The 19,262-nt window shown below is 52.6% G+C and overlaps 1 protein-coding gene and 1 long non-coding RNA gene across 15 annotated transcripts in view; one reads left to right on the forward strand and one right to left on the reverse strand.

The window, feature by feature from the left end:
- Positions 1 to 702: 702 nt before the first annotated feature.
- LOC142486103 (uncharacterized) overlaps positions 703 to 19,262 on the reverse strand; it is an 87,269-nt gene continuing 68,709 nt past the window's right edge. The window contains exons 1-3 of one of the 2 annotated variants that reach the window (XR_012798798.1): positions 10,530 to 11,310; positions 4,702 to 4,772; positions 703 to 1,313 (exon numbers count right to left, since the gene is read on the reverse strand). This is a non-coding gene — a long non-coding RNA (uncharacterized LOC142486103). Of the gene's footprint in view, positions 1,314 to 4,701; positions 4,773 to 10,529; positions 11,311 to 19,262 lie in introns of those variants that run through there. The other variant, XR_012798799.1, reaches the window with a different exon arrangement.
- LOC142486101 (uncharacterized) overlaps positions 11,229 to 19,262 on the forward strand; it is a 111,199-nt gene continuing 103,165 nt past the window's right edge. For 5 of the 13 annotated variants that reach the window (XM_075584768.1, XM_075584769.1, XM_075584770.1 and 2 more), the window contains exon 1: positions 11,229 to 11,339. Coding sequence is in view for 8 of the 13 variants with exons in the window: in XM_075584765.1 (XP_075440880.1) it covers positions 11,249 to 11,339 (91 nt within the window). In the remaining 5 variants the exon portion in view is untranslated. Of the gene's footprint in view, positions 11,340 to 18,419; positions 18,896 to 19,262 lie in introns of those variants that run through there. The other 8 variants (XM_075584772.1, XM_075584771.1, XM_075584773.1 and 5 more) reach the window with 6 other exon arrangements.

Consider the following 19,262-nt stretch of genomic DNA (forward strand, 5'->3'; position numbering starts at 1 on the left):
ACACACACTGTCAGTGAGTCTGTGCGTACACACACTGTCAGTGAGTCTGTGCGTACACACACTGTCAGTGAGTCTGTGTGTGTGTTTGGCCCACTGTCAGTGAGTCTGCGTACACACACTGTCAGTGAGTCTGTGCGTACACACACTGTGAGTCTGTGTGTGTGTTTGGCCCACTGTCAGTGAGTCTGTGCGTACACACACTGTCTGTGAGTCTGTGCGTACACACACTGTATGTGAGTCTGTGTGTGTGTTTGGCCCACTGTCAGTGAGTCTGTGCGTACACACACTGTATGTGAGTCTGTGTGTGTGTTTGGCCCACTGTCAGTGAGTCTGTGCGTACACCCACTGTCAGTGAGTCTGTGCGTACACACACTGTCAGTGAGTCTGTGCGTATGCACAGTCTGTGAGTCTGTGTGTGTGTTTGGCCCACTGTCAGTGAGTCTGTGCGTACACACACTGTCAGTGAGTCTGTGCGTACACACACTGTCTGTGAGTCTGTGTGTGTGTTTGGCCCACTGTCAGTGAGTCTGTGCGTACACACACTGTCAGTGAGTCTGTGCGTACGCACACTTTTTGTGAGAGGGAGCGCGTGAGACAGTCAGAAAATATGTTTTAAACATAACCTTTTTTATTTTTTTATTAATTTATTAACAAGTGTCTAATCTAAATCCCTACATGGATAATAAACGCAGACAAAAAAAGTTAAATGAAGAAGTATAAATATTTATTGAACGACATAGTTAACATAACTATTTTTTTAACTTTAAACTGAAAACTTTATTTTGAAAATAAATGTCTAGTTATCCGCCTCAAAATCGGCCACCGCTTCAAAAAACAGTTCTTTCATATTTTGCCGCAGCCGAAGCTTTGTCAATTTGTCCAGAGGCATAATATAAGGAACCAAACTTTTAAAAAACTCCAGTTCTTCGTTGGTTGTCATCATGGCTTGCATCAAGCCGAATTTATTTTCTTCTACTTGGAGCATCTTCCGCTTCAAGTCTGTGTTGGCACGCTGCTTTTTAGGTGCAGGTTCCAGCGTTGAAACTGAAGCAACAGGCTCTGAGCTCGGGTCATCTTCAATGAAGGACAACTCCACAAAGGTCTCTTCCTGGCTTCCGGGTTCTTCCAAATTTGAAGATGTTTTGGCTGGCAGCATTTGTTCCTTCAGAAAGCTCATTAGCTCAAAATATGGCCACGTCGATGGTCCTTCCCCGATGCTGGTCCAGGGTCCCCTGAACGCGGTGGGTTGCACTTCTTCAGCTCCCGCCGGTAGCCGTCCCGAAGGTTCGTCCACTTCGCCTTTGCAATTGTTGCTACCAAAAAAAATAAAATAATTTAGCTAGAAAATAAAATTGTTAAAACATGCATTTTTACTACTATGGATACTATCGATTTATGACATGTATACAGGCGTATGGGTATGCTTTTGGCGGGAAAGGCAAATACACATGTATACGCATACCTGGGGGGAAAATACATGTATACAGGCGTATGGGTATGCTTTTGGCAGGAAAGGCAAATACACACGTATACGCATACCTGAGCGGAAAATATATGTATACAGGCGTATGGATATGCCTTTGGCGGGAAAGGCAAATACACACATATACGCATAAAAGGGGGGGAAATACTTACGTGATGTGTTCAGTAGCTGCGCTATCTCTTTCCAGAGCTTATCGTGGACATTTCTGTCGTGATAAGTTCTGGAACGTTGGTTCCACAATGGATCTCTGAGGGAGACCTCGTTTCTCAAATCCTCAATAAGTGCTGAATCCATCCATGGGCGTCCGGAGAAATGTTTTCAGGGGGGGGGCCATAATTTTAACTAGGCAGAGAGAGAGAGTGGGTGTGGGGGTGTGGGGGTGACGGGGTGGGTGACTGACACTTGGGTGGGTGGGTGACTGACTGACTGGTGTGTGACAGGGAGGGAGAGGGAGACAGGGAGGGAGAGTGGGTGAGAGGGTGGTTGACTGACACGTGGGTGGGCCCCAACTCACCGGGCCTGGGATGCCAACCCCGACAGACCCCCGTTGTCAGCCCTGTCCCCCATTCTCTCTCTACTTCCACCCCCCCATTCTCTCTCTACTTCCACCCCCCCATTCTCTCTCTCCCTTCACACCCCCCATTCTCTCCCGCTCTCCCCCCCATTCTCTCTCTTACCTGCACACAGCCACTGATCTACAGACACTCAGACAGACCAATACGCACACTGACCACACACACACTCAGCCACCGAGCGCCAGACAGCGACACAGCGCCACACACACAAAAGACAGCCACACACACCAGACAGCCACACACACCAGACAGACACACACACACAGCCTCAGACACACACAGCCTCAGACACACACACACACACACACACACACACACACACAGCCTCAGACACACACACACACACATACACACACAGCCTCAGACACACCCACACACAGCCTCAGGCACACCCACACACACCCTCAGACACACACACACAGCCTCAGACACACACACACACAGCCTCAGACACACACACACACACACACACACACACACACACACACACACACACACACACACACACACACACACCCTCAGACACACCCACACACACACAGCCTCAGACACACCCACACACAGCCTCAGACACACCCACACACACACCCTCAGACACACACAGCCTCAGACACACACACACACAGCCTCAGACACGCACACACACAGCCTCAGACACACACACACACACACGCACACGCACACGCACACGCACAAGCACACACACACACACAGCCTCAGACACACACACACACACACACACACACACACACACACCCTCAGACACACCCACACACAGCCTCAGACACACACACACACAGCCTCAGACACACACACACACACACACAAAGTGGAGCAAGAGATGCAGCGCCGGATGTAAGTGCCTGGGGACAGGAGGGGGGGGGAAGGCCGGCGATCCGACCAGCCAGAAGTGCATCACCACTACCCGCCCCCGCGCTCATCTCCCACACCAAGGGGACGGGGGATGGGAGCACCAGGGCAGGAGGGAGCGGAGCACCAGGGCAGGAGGGAGCACCAGGACAGGAGGGAGCACCAGGGCAGGAGGGAGCGGAGCACCAGGGCAGGAGGGAGCACCAGGGCAGGAGGGAGCACCAGGGCAGGAGGGAGCACCAGGACAGGAGGGAGCACCAGGGCAGGAGGGAGCGGAGCACCAGGGCAGGAGGGAGCACCAGGACAGGAGGGAGCACCAGGGCAGGAGGGAGCGGAGCACCAGGGCAGGAGGGAGCACCAGGGCAGGAGGGAGCACCAGGGCAGGAGGGAGCACCAGGACAGGAGGGAGCACCAGGACAGGAGGGAGCACCAGGGCAGGAGGGAGCACCAGGGCAGGAGGGAGCGGAGGGAGCACCAGGACAGGAGGGAGCACCAGGGCAGGAGGGAGCACCAGGGCAGGAGGGAGCACCAGGACAGGAGGGAGCACCAGGACAGGAGGGAGCACCAGGGCAGGAGGGAGCACCAGGGCAGGAGGGAGCACCAGGACAGGAGGGAGCACCAGGACAGGAGGGAGCACCAGGACAGGAGGGAGCACCAGGGCAGGAGGGAGCACCAGGGCAGGAGGGAGCACCAGGGCAGGAGGGAGCGGAGCACCAGGACAGGAGGGAGCACCAGGGCAGGAGGGAGCGGAGCACCAGGGCAGGAGGGAGCGGAGCACCAGGGCAGGAGGGAGCGGAGCACCAGGGCAGGAGGGAGCACCAGGGCAGGAGGGAGCACCAGGGCAGGAGGGAGCACCAGGACAGGAGGGAGCACCAGGACAGGAGGGAGCACCAGGGCAGGAGGGAGCACCAGGACAGGAGGGAGCACCAGGACAGGAGGGAGCACCAGGACAGGAGGGAGCACCAGGACAGGAGGGAGCACCAGGACAGGAGGGAGCACCAGGACAGGAGGGAGCGGAGCACCAAGACAGGAGGGAGCACCAGGGCAGGAGGGAGCACCAGGGCAGGAGGGAGCGGAGCACCAGGACAGGAGGGAGCACCAGGGCAGGAGGGAGCACCAGGACAGGAGGGAGCACCAGGGCAGGAGGGAGCACCAGGGCAGGAGGCAACCCCCCCCCCTGGCGGCCGCACCCCTGCACCTACCTACTATCACCCTGGGCGGGTGGGCAGCCACGGAGACCCGGGGAAGAAGGGGGGACACTGCGCAGCCACCAGTAGAGGAGCGGGAAGATTCTGCGTCACGGACAGTCACGCGCTCACTAGCAGCAGACACAGGAAGTGCCGCGAGCGGCTGTGAGCGGGCTCGGGGGGAGGAAGGGGGGGTCCCAGGTGGGGGGGGGAAAGCCCCAGGTGGGGGGGGGGGAAGCAGGGAAGATACGCGCGTGCTTCCTTGCACATCGTGAGCGCGCTAAATCCTGTCACGCCAGTGCCCTCTGTCCCCCGCTGTTGGCAGCCCAGGATCCAGGGGGGGGGCAAGCGCCCCCCCTTGCCCCCCCTTGCGGACGCCCATGAATCCATCACAGAAAACAAGTCACAGCACACAAGTCTGCACACAATTCACAGCACACAAGCACACAAGTCACAGCACAATAGTCAGCACACAATTCACAGCACACAAGTCACAGCACACAATTCACAGCACACAAGCACACAAGTCACAGCACAAATAAAGGCAAAAGGCACACAGAAAAAGAATAACAAAAGTTTTACTTACATGTAGCCATTTCTCTGCTTCACTTACCTGTCATTGGTTGTTGGCCGCCCACGTCATTTCCTCAGCGCGGTCTGGAACAGAAATTCCATCGGCTGAAAATGCTGCCTCCTCAGCACGCCTGCTGACGCTCGCGTGAGCCCCCTCTAAAGACATCCTCATGGAGGATGCAGGAGCTCAGCGCGGAGCGTCAGCACTGCTTCGCGCGGCCTGTCCTTCTATGGACTCGGCCTTGGGTTCTAAATGTAAACATTTGGCACAGGAATTGTTCTTTGTTTCCCATAAATGTAAGGCCAATCCTTTTACCAGCAGCATACTTCACAAATGAAAGGTATCGCCCCGTCTCCCTCCTGCCTTTTAACTCCTTGAACGCCTTGTATTCTCTCACTTGCTCCATTTTCTCACCTCCTATTCTCTCCTAGACCCTCTACAACAGGGTTTCCCAAACTTTTTTTTCCGTGACCCGGTTATTTTTATACTTCTCCTTCGTGACCCACTAAAAATGTTTTCGCCTATACTGGCCTATAGGTAAAATAAAACAGATATGAATGTCCACACAGTTTTCATATATTATAATAAACAAACATTTATTCTTACAACAATGTAAAGAAATCAAACTAAAACCAATAAATTAATGAGAAGTGTGATGCTGTTTCTTGCTAACTAGAAACTTCAGGTTTGGAGGAAAGGATGATAACTTTATTCTTAGATCCGGTTCGACTTCCAATCGGTTTCTATATTTATTTTTTAGGAAAACCAATGTTGAAAAGCCTGCTTCACACTTATAGGTCGTGACAAAAGGCATTAGAAATTGTATAGCTTTTTCTGCTAAAACTGGGTACTCCTGACGACAAGACAGCCAAAAATCCACCAGTGGTATTCTGTCGAAGATGTCTTTGAGTGCCGTATCACACGACAGTTCAATTATAAAATCAATATCTGAATCCTGCAATTCTGTGTTGGATTCTACGTTCACTGTAAAAGGGTTCCTTATCCATGCTTTGTTGCTGTTGATTGGGGGGAAATATTCCTTCATACTTGTCTCCAGTCCTAGCAGATGTTCCTTGATAGCAGCCGAAATCTCATCCGGCATGGAACTCATGTTATACTCTTTTTGTAACTCTGTTAGCTTTGTAAAAGCTTTGAAATTCCCTGCTTCCACACGACGGGACCACAAATTGAGTTTTCTCGTTGCAGCTTCCACCTTCTCTTGCACTTTAAAGACAGTTACATTGCTACCTTGTAATGTCAGATTTAAATTATTTAAAAAATCAAAAATGTCACAAAGGTAGGCTACCTTGATTAGCCAATTGACATCATGAAAACTGTCTTTGAATTCAAATATTACATCCTTAGCTGTTGGGGGATGTTGGTCTAAGAACATTAAAACTTCTTCCTTCATTTCAATAAGTCTTTTTAAAACATTCCCTCTTGATAGCCATTGCACCTCGCAGTGTAAAAGAAGATGTTCATGTTCACTCCCCATTTCTTTGCACAACGCAGAGAATATTCTTGAATGTAGTGGACGAGATTTTATATAGTTTATAAATCTTACACACTGTTGCATAGTTGCAGTTAAAAGCAATGGCATTTTTTTGACGGCCAATGCTTCTCTGTGAATGCTACAATGCACCCATACACAGTCCGGTGCTATGGCTTTGATCCTCGGAAAAAGTCAAGTACGAGCGCCTGCCATTGCGCGTGCTCCATCGCTACTCAGTCCCACACATTTCTTCCATTCAATGCCATTTTGATTGATGTAATTATCGATCAAATTAAAAATTTCTTCAGCTGTTGTTCTTGTTGTCAGAGGTTTACAAAAGAGAAATTCTTCGCGAGTTGTATTGGCAAAATCGTATCTCACAAAACACATTAGATTGGCTTTGTCCGATATGTCTGTACTTTCATCGACTTGCAAGGAAAAAAACCTACACTCTTTTAAGTGACTTACGACAGTTTCTTCGATATTATCTGCCATCTCCACGATTCTACGCTTCACTGTGTTATTTGATAGCGCCAGCATATTTACTTGTTTCTCCTGCTTTTTATCGCATATTCGAGATGCTAACACTTTCATTGCTGGAACTATTAATTTCTCAGCAATTGTGTGAGGATAACCAGTTTCAGCAATTAAGTGTGATATTTCATAAGAGGCCATTACAAGGTTTTCAGATTGAGGGCCCTGAGAAAAATTCAAAGACATAGTCTTTTTAGTAGCTATTAATTCTCTCTTTTTATTTATGAAGAAATCTATTGACTTATTACTGTATTCCGGATGTTTCAATTCCAAGTGCCGCTTCAACTTTGAAGGTTTCATGGACTCGTTTGAAAGTGCCGAAAAACAAATAACACATAATGGTTTCTCATCAGCACCCTTGATGAACCCGAATTGTATGTAATCCTCAGAATACTGTCGGGTCCAGGGCTCCTTCTTCTTTTTTGCAAAAGTAGCAGACTGCACATCGTGCGGCCGTTTGTTACTGCCACTGTTAGAACTCGTGCCCGGCTGCTCATCACTTGACTGTCTGTTGGTGCCGCTCTCCGAACTTGTACCCGGCTGCACATCACTCGATTGTTTATCGGTGCTAGTCGAAGAGTTCGTAACCGGCACATTGTTTGTTTGTGTTTTTTTTAACCATTTATCCATCGTCAAATTAAATCAGTAAATAGAAAAGAAAAAGCACAGAAGCGCACAGAGGTTGAAAAAATATGTGTATGGGGGGGGGGGGGGTAAAGGTCAGAGTGGGCTGCTAGCTGATAGATTCTTTTGAATCTGCTACTAATTTAGTTGCTACTTTAGTTTAGTTTGTGGGGGTTTGGTTTTCTTTATCTAATTAGAGAGTGGGCTCTTTCTTGTTTTTCATAGGTCTCTCATCCAGACCTGGGTCTCCCCCCTTTTAATGGCTCTCTCCGGTGGCGCTGCTCCTCTTTGCCTTTTAATTAGGTTATTTTTTTCTCCCCCTCTGCCACCCCGACTAACCTTGTCACAGTATCTTGGCCTTTAGGTGTCCATTCGTCCGTGGCTCCACTGGGGGGGGGGGGAATCACAGCCTCTCCTCCGGTGGTATCTCAGGGGCTTCCCCGATTGCAGACAGGGTCGGTGAGTGGTACGCGGGAGATGGCTTGGGCTCCTAGCTAGAATTGTTGCGCCACAGTATACATGGCGCGCTCTTCCTCACAGCTATACCGGCGCCAAATCGGCGTTACCTTGTAGGGCCGGCGGTATTCAGGGGGCTCCTGTTCAGCTCCTGGGTGGTTCGCTCATCTCTCCTGTCCGCTTCCGGTTCGTCCGAGCAAGTTCTTCCTCTGCTACAGCCCCCGCAACCGCTCTGCCCTTTGTCATGGCCACACCCCTTGACAACTATCGTCTCGCGGAGGAGGAGCGGGCAAGAGCGGAGGTGAGGCAGCGGGAGATGTGAGCAGAGGAGGAGCGGGCCAGAGCGGAGGTGAGGCAGCGGGAGCAGATGTGAGCAGAGGAGGAGCGGGCCAGAGCGGAGGTGAGGCAGCGGGAGCAGAGGTGAGCAGAGGAGGAGCGGGCCAGAGCGGAGGTGAGGCAGCGGGAGCAGAGGTGAGCGGAGGAGGAGCGGGCCAGAGCGGAGGTGAGGCAGCGGGAGATGTGAGCAGAGGAGGAGCGGGCCAGAGCGGAGGTGAGGCAGCGGGAGCAGAGGTGAGCGGAGGAGGAGAGGGCCAGAGCGGAGGTGAGGCAGCGGGAGATGTGAGCAGAGGAGGAGCGGGCCAGAGCGGAGGTGAGGCAGCGGGAGCAGATGTGAGCGGAGGAGGAGCGGGCCAGAGCGGAGGTGAGGCAGCGGGAGCAGATGTGAGCGGAGGAGGAGCGGGCCAGAGCGGAGGTGAGGCAGCGGGAGATGTGAGCAGAGGAGGAGCGGGCCAGAGCGGAGGTGAGGCAGCGGGAGCAGATGTGAGCAGAGGAGGAGCGGGCCAGAGCGGAGGTGAGGCAGCGGGAGCAGAGGTGAGCGGAGGAGGAGCGGGCCAGAGCGGAGGTGAGGCAGCGGGAGCAGAGGTGAGCGGAGGAGGAGCGGGCCAGAGCGGAGGTGAGGCAGCGGGAGCAGAGGTGAGCGGAGGAGGAGCGGGCCAGAGCGGAGGTGAGGCAGCGGGAGATGTGAGCAGAGGAGGAGCGGGCCAGAGCGGAGGTGAGGCAGCGGGAGCAGATGTGAGCGGAGGAGGAGCGGGCCAGAGCGGAGGTGAGGCAGCGGGAGCAGATGTGAGCGGAGGAGGAACGGGCCAGAGCGGAGGTGAGGCAGCGGGAGATGTGAGCAGAGGAGGAGCGGGCCAGAGCGGAGGTGAGGCAGCGGGAGCAGATGTGAGCAGAGGAGGAGCGGGCCAGAGCGGAGGTGAGGCAGCGGGAGATGTGAGCAGAGGAGGAGCGGGCCAGAGCGGAGGTGAGGCAGCGGGAGCAGAGGTGAGCAGAGGAGGAGCAGGCCAGAGCGGAGGTGAGGCAGCGGGAGCAGATGTGAGCAGAGGAGGAGCAGGCCAGAGCGGAGGTGAGGCAGCGGGAGCAGAGGTGAGCGGAGGAGGAGTGGGCCAGAGCGGAGGTGAGGCAGCGGGAGCAGATGTGAGCAGTGGAGGAGCGGGCCAGAGCGGAGGTGAGGCAGCGGGAGCAGAGGTGAGCGGAGGAGGAGCGGGCCAGAGCGGAGGTGAGGCAGCGGGAGCAGATGTGAGCGGAGGAGGAGCGGGCCAGAGCGGAGGTGAGGCAGCGGGAGCAGATGTGAGCGGAGGAGGAGCGGGCCAGAGTGGAGGTGAGGCAGCGGGAGATGTGAGCAGAGGAGGAGCGGGCCAGAGCGGAGGTGAGGCAGCGGGAGCAGATGTGAGCGGAGGAGGAGCGGGCCAGAATGGAGGTGAGGCAGCGGGAGATGTGAGCAGAGGAGGAGCGGGCCAGAGCGGAGGTGAGGCAGCGGGAGCAGAGGTGAGCGGAGGAGGAGCGGGCTAGAGCGGAGGTGAGGCAGCGGGAGCAGATGTGAGCGGAGGAGGAGCGGGCCAGAGCGGAGGTGAGGCAGCGGGAGCAGATGTGAGCGGAGGAGGAGCGGGCCAGAGCGGAGGTGAGGCAGCGGGAGCAGAGGTGAGCGGAGGAGGAGCGGGCCAGAGCGGAGGTGAGGCAGCGGGAGCAGATGTGAGCGGAGGAGGAGCGGGCCAGAGCGGAGGTGAGGCAGCGGGAGCAGATGTGAGCGGAGGAGGAGTGGGCCAGAGCGGAGGTGAGGCAGCGGGAGATGTGAGCAGAGGAGGAGCGGGCCAGAGCAGAGGTGAGGCAGCGGGAGCAGAGGTGCGGCGACCCGGCATTTTGCTTTCGTGACCCGGTGCCGGGTCGCGACCCACCATATGGGAAACGCTGCTCTACAATATGGCTTCCGCACTGCTCGCTGCTCACGCCACTGACACAGCCCTCACCAAAATAACTAATGACCTCCATATTGCCAAAGACAAATGTCACTACACTCTGCTAATATTACTCAACCTCTCTGTAGCCTTTGATACTGTGGACCACCCTCTTCTCCATCACATTCTTCATACTCCTGGTATGCGTAACAGAACTCTATCCTGGATTTCCTCTCACCTCTCCCATTGTACTTTCAATGTCTCATTTGATAATACAGCCTCATCCTCTGTCCATCTCTCTATGGGGATACCCAGGGGTCTGTCCTGGGACCTCTTCTCTATTCTCTTTACACACTCTCTCAAGACTAGTCATGCTGTGATGTGGCTGCAGGCTTATAACACTTTGGCCAAAGAGTTTAACTAAATGGCTTATTAGAAGTGTAACAGGTTTTCCCGCACCCTCTGGGAGATCACACTATCACTGGGTGTGTTGTGCTGGTTACCTGCTGGTTCACAGTAGCTCTGAGTTTCCGCCGGTGTTAGTAGGGAAGACAGGACAGGCTTTTGGGGTGATGGTTGGTTCTCACTGGTGCGGTGCCTCCATCTCTTGCAGGCTCCAGGAATACCAGAGGCAATCCCTGCAGGAGAACTCACTTCTGCTACTCCTCCTGATCAATTGCAGTCTCAGGCAGGGTATATAAAAAAAGGAACACTTTATTCTTCCACCGCAGGAAATACAGCATACGCTGACACTCTATCTCCAGCCTCCGGATGGTCCCTGGACTCAGCCCCCAGGGTCTATCCTTACTCGTCCCCTACTCTCTGGTGGAGTAGGAGGTAGTAGTCCTACTCCCCTAAGGGAGGGGATGGACTATAGTCAGAGACCTGACTTCACACTCCCTGGAACAGGCGGCACTGTATATGTAGCCCCCCAGGCCCTTTTAGCATGAAGGCTGTGGCAGCACTCTGGCAGTGTGGGGGTTAAACCCATTGCACACGGTCCTACATGTGAGATGTACCAGAGGCAAGTTACATTGTTGCAATATTCAGGCACCTGCTAGTCTGGTGAGCAGGGCTCAGCTAGGAACTTTCTGGTAAGTCATGTGACTGGTGGGGTGGTGCTTTGCAACATCCAGTTTTGCCCAGAGACTGGGGGGAAAAAGGTTGACACCCCCTTGGTAGATAAGGGGGGGGGGGGTGGCCTGGTCTATTCAGAGTGTGTATGCTGGGGCAGAGAGACCTAGGTGCTCTGTCCCCCTCTCCCCCTCTCCCCCTCAGCTGCAGGCACCAGACCCAGCCTTACCATCCAAAAGGTAAGTTTTTTTTTAAATTTGTATTGGGGAGGGTATATTTTTATGTGTTAGGGGGGCTATATATATGGGGTGGGGGCTTTTTATATGTATTGGGGTTTTTTTATATGCATATTTTCTTTATAAAAAATATTTTTCCTATGTATTGATGTATTGGGGGTCTTTTTTATATGCATTGGGAGCTATTTTTATCTATGTATTGGGTTTTTATATGTATTGGGGGCATTTATTTATATGTATTTGTTTTTTTATATGTATGGGGGTTATATGTATTGGCTTTTTTTATATGTATTGGGGAGGAGTTTTTTTGTATGTATTTGGGGGGGGGGGTTGTATATATTTTGGGGGTGGGTTTTTTGTATGTACTTGGGGTTGGGAAGTTTTCTGGTACTGTATATATTTTGTGGGGGGTTAGGGTTTTGTGGGGGGAATTGTGTGCGGAGTGGGGTAGTTGACGGAGATGGGTGAGAGGGAGGGCATGGCGTGAGTGAGGAGAAGAGGGAGTGAGACTATAGGGGGGAGAGAAATACTGTACAGTACATGGGAGGCGGGGGGGGGATTGAGTTAGGCTGAGTTCAGGGTGGATGCTGTGGCCGCGAGCTTCCTGTGCGTGCCTCCGCCGCGCGCTCCTGCAACTCGGGGATCTGTGACTTAGCTGCAGGAGTTGGGTTGCGGCGTTTGGGGGTGGGGCCAACGTGTCACGGAGCTGGTTCACTGAATCAGTGACGCGACTGTAGCCGAAAATATCATTTTTGATTGTAGCGGCAAAATGAAGCAGCGACAACGCTGCACTTTGCCGCCGGTGGAGTTTTCAGTTTGAAAACACCCACCGAACAACCCGAAATTGTGACGGACGTGCGCCTTAGGACTAGGCGCTGACCCGTGCTGAGGCGCTGCTGCTCGGCAGTGAGCCCCTGCAGCCGCAATGAGAGCGGCTTTAGCAGGGGCTCGCGCACGCTTCCGTGATGTCACAGCCCCCCGACACGCCCCCGGACGGTGCGCGGTCTAAGGCCAGGGAAAGCACCCGCTTTCCCTCAGCCTCAGCGCGCCTCCGCACGGCTAAAGTCACTGAGCGGACGGCGCTTGCGGCGGGGGAATTACATATCTAGATATATGTAAGTCCGCGCGCAAGTCCGCGCGCGTGCACACGCTCAGCTACGAACGGCGCTTAGGTAAACAACAAACCTCTACTTACCCGTGCGCTCAACTACCTGTAAGGGCCCCCCCCCCCCCCGCGTGGGCGCGTACAAGTAGGACATCCGGCGCTCATGCTTGGAGCACTCTCCAAGCATGAGCGCGCTCAGCGCCAGCGGGGACTTAGGGCCTCATGCAGAGAGCAGCGCTATTAACAATCTCGCCATTTTCCGGAGAAAATCGCGCTAAAAACAGCTGAAAATGGCGAGGTAGGAAAAAAGCGCCATTTTTTTTTTCTATTTGAAAATCTCGCCGCGCGGCTGGCGAGAAACTACATCTCGCCAGTCTGAAAAATATCCGAATTCAGAAAGGCGCGCTCGCCATCTAGCGGCTGTTTTTGGCGCGATTTTCCTCAATTTTCTCCGCCAACTAAAGTTGGCAAGAAGCAGGAGCTCGCCGGCTATAGGGGAAAAAAAAAATGCGTGATTTTTTTTTCTCCCTTTCAGCTGCGCGCATCTCCTCATTTACAATTCTCCACATGCAGTAATGCTAAAAATAGCGGATTTCGCCCATTTCTGCATATGGAGAATAAAACTCTCCATTAAAGCTACTTTTTCTTAAACTCTCCAATTTATTCTAGCGCTGCTCTCTGCATAGGCCCCTTAGTCTTAGAGGGGGTAATTGATGGAGGGGGGAGAGTGAAGTGAGATGCAAGGAAGAGAAATACATGTGAGAGTGGGGTAATTGATGGAGGGGGGAGAGTGAGGCCTAGCTCAGACAGGGCGCGTTGCGACATGCGCGCACTTATACGTCCGTCGCAAATTTGGGTTGTTCGGTGGGAGTTTTTGAAACGGAAAACTCCACCGGCGGCAAAGTGCACCGTTGTTGCTGCGACGTTTTGCCACCACAACCCAAATTGAAATTTTGGCTACAATCGCGTGACGCGAGCTGGTTCAGCCAATTAAGGCGAACCAGCTCCGTGACATGTACGTTATGCCCCCTGCCACGCCCCAACTCCTGCAGTTTGAGCAAAAATCGCTGGGCTGCAGGAGCTTGCGGCGGAGGCACGAACGCAAGTACGCGGGCGTAGCGCCCTGTCTGAGCGCAGCCTGAGAGGTGAGACAGAGGAGAGAGAAATACATGGGAAGAGGGAGGGAAATAGAGGGGCTCACAAGGTGTGAAATGGGGCTTTAAGCACTGCTGATGGGTAGGGGGGGAACTATAGCCCTGGGAAATCTGTCAGCGGCCCTGTATGTGACAAGGACTAATTGTAGTAAAGTATAAATGTACAATAATACAATAAATAAACTTATGTCAAAAACTAATGTTATTAGTTCTTATAAGTAATTTATTAAAAAATAAATAAAGTAGGGAGGGGCTAGGTGGCGAGTAAGTTTTTGGTTATATATATATATATATATATATATACATATTTATACATATATATATATATATATATATATACATACATATTTATACATATATATATATACACATACCCCGGTTTAAGGACACTCACTTTAAGTACACTCGCGAGTAAAGACATATCGCTCAATAGGCAAACGGCAGCTCACGCATGCGCCTGTCAGCACGTCTTGAACAGCAATACCAGCTCCCTACCTGTACCGAAGCTGTGTGCAAGTGGGGAGACTATAGAGCCTATTACAAATGTGTAATTTACATCAGTTATGCACGTATATGACGATTGCAGTACAGTACATGCATCGATAAGTGGGAAAAAGGTAGTGCTTCACTTTAAGTACATTTTCACTTTACATATATGCTCTGGATCCATTGCGTACATTAATGCGGGGTATGCCTGTTTTTTTTTTTTTTTTTTTTTTTTTCTCTCTCTCTCTCTCTCTCTCTCTCTCTCTCTCTCTATCTCTCTATCTCTCTATCTCTCTATCTCTCTATCTCTCTATCTCTCTATCTCTCTATCTCTCTATCTCTCTCTATCTCTCTCTCTCTCTATCTCTCTATCTCTCTATCTCTCTATCTCTCTATCTCTCTCTCTCTATCTCTCTCTCTCTCTATCTCTCTATCTCTCTCTCTCTCTAGCCCCGGGTGAGTGGATTTAACATCGTGGCGAGCTTCTATTGGCCCAAGCAGCACACGTGTGGTACTAGATGGCAAGTAGATTTTTTTTTTTTTTTGTTCGGCGAGTAGATTTTTTGGTGATTTGTCGACCACTGTACATACACATACACACACTAAAGAAGAGAGCGGACCCCGCATCCACAAGACTGCCAATAAAGGCAACCAAAAGACTGCCAAAATTATATACTGTATACTGAATAAGTATGTCAGTGGTGCTTAATGAGCCAATAGCTATGTAAGCAAGAACAAAAAGTAGCACTCGGGTATACCGTCTGCAATATCAAAAGTACATATTTATTAAATGTCACAAAACACGATAAAAGATAGCACAGAATTTTAAAACATGGCATGGATCCCCTGTGCGTAAACCAAAGCGATATGCTAACTAGCATGTAAATAATATAGGACACAATAAACAACCGGGTAGATGGACAGGTGGTATCCCAGGCTGAAAAAAATCCCAGTGTGGTGACCAAAAGATGATCTGGAGGAACCAGTGATGTTGGTAATGATGGGAAGCAGTAGATATAGCTGCTAATAGCCCAAAGCAGGGGTCATCAAACTCTTAGGCCAAAAGAGCCAAATATGAGAAGCACAACGATTTAGAATTTTTCAAAGAGCCATAAATATATTTTTACAAGTACGGTTGATTAACCGTCATCACATCAGGCTGTCCCCCCCCATCATTATTCCCCCCCAATCACATCAGGCTGCCCCCCCATCATTCCCCCCCATTACATCAGGCTGTCCCCCCATCATTATTCCCCCCCAATCACATCAGGCTGACCCCCCATCATTATTCCCCCCCAATCACATCAGGCTGCCCCCCCATCATTATTCCTCCTCATCACATCAGGCTGCCCCCCCATCATTATTCCCCCCCAATCACATCAGGCTGCCCCCACATCATTATTCCCCGTCAATCACATCAGGCTGCCCCCCCCCCATCATTATTCCTCCTCATCACATCAGGCTGTCCCCCCATCATTATTCCCCCTCATCACATCAGGCTGCCCCCCCATCATTATTCCCCCTCATCACATCAGGCTGCCCCCCTATCATTATTCCTCCTCATCACATCAGGCTGCCCCCCTATCATTATTCCTCCTCATCACATCAGGCTGTCCCCCCATCATTATTCCCCGCCAATCACATCAGGCTGCCCCCCATCATTATTCCCCCCCATCACATCAGGCTGCCCCCCCATCATTATTCCCCCTCATCACATCAGGCTGCCCCCCCATCATTATTCCCCCTCATCACTTCAGGCTGCCCCCCCATCATTATTCCCCCTCATCACATCTGGCTGCCCCCATCATTATTCCCCCCCAATCACATCAGGCTGCCCCCCCCCATCATTATTCCCCCCCTATCACATCAGGCTGCCCCCCCCCCATCATTATTGCCCCTCATCACATCAGGCTGCCCCCCCATCATTATTCCCCCTCATCACATCAGGCTGCCCCCCCCATCATTATTCCCCCCCAATCACATCAGGCTGCCCCCCCCATCATTATTCCCCCCCCAATCACATCAGGCTGCCCCCCATCATTATTCCCCCCCCCCAATCACATCAGGCTGCCCCCCCATCATTATTCCCCCCCAATCACATCAGGCGGCCCCCCCCATCATTATTCCCCCCCAATCACATCAGGCTGCCCCCCCATCATTCCCCCCCATTACATCAGGCTGTCCCCCCATCATTATTCCCCCCCAATCACATCAGGCTGAAGCCCCATCATTCCCCCCCATTACATCAGGCTGTCCCCCCATCATTATTCCCCCCCAATCACATCAGGCTGAAGCCCCATCATTATTCCCCCCCAATCACATCAGGCTGCCCCCCCATCATTATTCCCCCCCAATCACATCAGGCTGCCCCCCCATCATTCCCCCCCCATTACATCAGGCTGTCCCCCCATCATTATTCCCCCCCAATCACATCAGGCTGCCCCCCCATCATTATTCCCCCCCAATCACATCAGGCTGAAGCCCCATCATTATTCCCCCCCAATCACATCAGGCTGCCCCCCCATCATTATTCCCCCCCAATCACATCAGGCTGCCCCCCCATCATTATTCCCCCCCAATCACATCAGGCTGACCCCCCATCATTATTCCCCCCCAATCACATCAGGCTGCCCCCCCCATCATTATTCCTCCTCATCACATCAGGCTGCCCCCCCATCATTATTCCTCCTCATCACATCAGGCTGCCCCCCCATCATTATCCCCCCCAATCACATCAGGCTGCCCCCCCATCATTATTCCTCCTCATCACATCAGGCTGCCCCCCCATCATTATTCCCCCCCAATCACATCAGGCTGCCCCCCCATCATTATTCCTCCATCACATCAGGCTGCCCCCCCATCATTATTCCCCGCCAATCACATCAGGCTGCCCCCCCATCATTATTCCCCCCCAATCACATCAGGCTGCCCCCCCATCATTATTCCTCCTCATCACATCAGGCTGCCCCCCCATCATTATTCCCCGCCAATTACATCAGGCTGTCCCCCCATCATTATTCCCCCCCAATCACATCAGGCTGAAGCCCCATCATTCCCCCCCATTACATCAGGCTGTCCCCCCATCATTATTCCCCCCCAATCACATCAGGCTGAAGCCCCATCATTATTCCCCCCCAATCACATCAGGCTGCCCCCCCATCATTATTCCCCCCCAATCACATCAGGCTGCCCCCCCATCATTCCCCCCCCATTACATCAGGCTGTCCCCCCATCATTATTCCCCCCCAATCACATCAGGCTGCCCCCCCATCATTATTCCCCCCCAATCACATCAGGCTGAAGCCCCATCATTATTCCCCCCCAATCACATCAGGCTGCCCCCCCATCATTATTCCCCCCCAATCACATCAGGCTGCCCCCCCCATCATTATTCCCCCCCAATCACATCAGGCTGACCCCCCATCATTATTCCCCCCCAATCACATCAGGCTGCCCCCCCCATCATTATTCCTCCTCATCACATCAGGCTGCCCCCCCATCATTATTCCTCCTCATCACATCAGGCTGCCCCCCCATCATTATTCCCCCCCAATCACATCAGGCTGCCCCCCCATCATTATTCCTCCTCATCACATCAGGCTGCCCCCCCATCATTATTCCCCCCCAATCACATCAGGCTGCCCCCCCATCATTATTCCTCCTCATCACATCAGGCTGCCCCCCCATCATTATTCCCCGCCAATCACATCAGGCTGCCCCCCCATCATTATTCCCCCTCATCACATCAGGCTGCCCCCCATCATTATTCCCCCTCATCACATCAGGCTGCCCCCCCATCATTATTCCCCGCCAATCACATCAGGCTGACCCCCCATCATTATTCCCCCCCAATCACATCAGGCTGCCCCCCCATCATTATTCCTCCTCATCACATCAGGCTGCCCCCCCATCATTATTCCCCGCCAATCACATCAGGCTGACCCCCCATCATTATTCCCCCCCAATCACATCAGGCTGCCCCCCCATCATTATTCCTCCTCATCACATCAGGCTGCCCCCCCATCATTATTCCGCGCCAATCACATCAGGCTGCCCCCCCCATCATTGAGAGGGGAGACCAGAGAGAGGGGAGACGGGGTGACAGACTGACCGGGGCAGGGGTGACTGACTGACCGGGGCAGGGGGGTGACTGATTGGGGCAGGGGGGGTACCTCTGGTGTCACACACATACTCCCAATCAGCTGTCAGGTAGGGGGAGTTTTTTTTTTTTTTTTTCAGGCAGTGCGAGCAGGGAAAATTTCTGCGCGAGCAGGGAAATTTAAAAAACAAACACGTGTGCTGCTTGGGCAAATATTTACTCGCCCGGGGGTTAAATCCACCCGCCCAGGGCGTGTAAATGTATAGGATTGTCGACCACTGTGTGTATATATATATATATATATATATATTTGAGTCCATAGCATAACAGTGTTGCACACCAGCCTTCTCAAAATGCTGATGCTTGTCCCATAAAACAGATAATAAACTTGTACACAGTGTTCGACAATTATTTATAACTACACGCCCGTGGCGAGTGGATTTAGGCCGCTAGCGAGCCGTTGCTGCGGCTCTAGGAATTCCCCTGCTCGCGCCAATTATTTTTTTTTTTTTAATTTTAAATAAATAATCTCCCTCCCTGATTGGTGTGACGCGGGTATATTCCTGATGCAGAGGCTTTGGCGCCTCTTCCTGTTTTAAAGGTCTTCCATGGTGTCTTTTAAAGTTGTCACCTATTTTGTAACTACAAGACTTCCTCGGCTGTGTCGGAGGATTCACCTAGTTTCTGTGGTAGGACTGTGGTTCAAGCATTTAAGGTCAGCCCCAACCCCCCCAGTGCAGTGGGAGTGTTCCCCCTGGTCTCTGCTTCCCCTCCGGTCTCCGCTCCCCCTCCAGTCTCCGCTCCCCACTCCGGTCTCCGCTCCCCCTCCGGTCCCCGCTCCCCCTCCGGTCCCCGTTACTGCTCGCGCGGGCCGCGAGATGGCAGCGCGGGTTTTCACCCTGGTCTCTGTGTCTGTCTCTGCTCCCCCCCACACACAGAGTGTGTGTGTGTGTGTGTGTGTGTGTGTGTGTGTGTGTGTGTATATGGGATAGTGTGTGTGTGTATATGGGATAGTGTGTGTGTGTGTGTGTGTGTGTGTGTGTGTGTGTATATGGGATTGTGTGTGTGTGTGTGTGTGTGTG

Source organism: Ascaphus truei, unplaced genomic scaffold (assembly GCF_040206685.1).
Source record: "Ascaphus truei isolate aAscTru1 unplaced genomic scaffold, aAscTru1.hap1 HAP1_SCAFFOLD_739, whole genome shotgun sequence".
NCBI classification, from domain to species: Eukaryota; Metazoa; Chordata; class Amphibia; order Anura; family Ascaphidae; genus Ascaphus; species Ascaphus truei.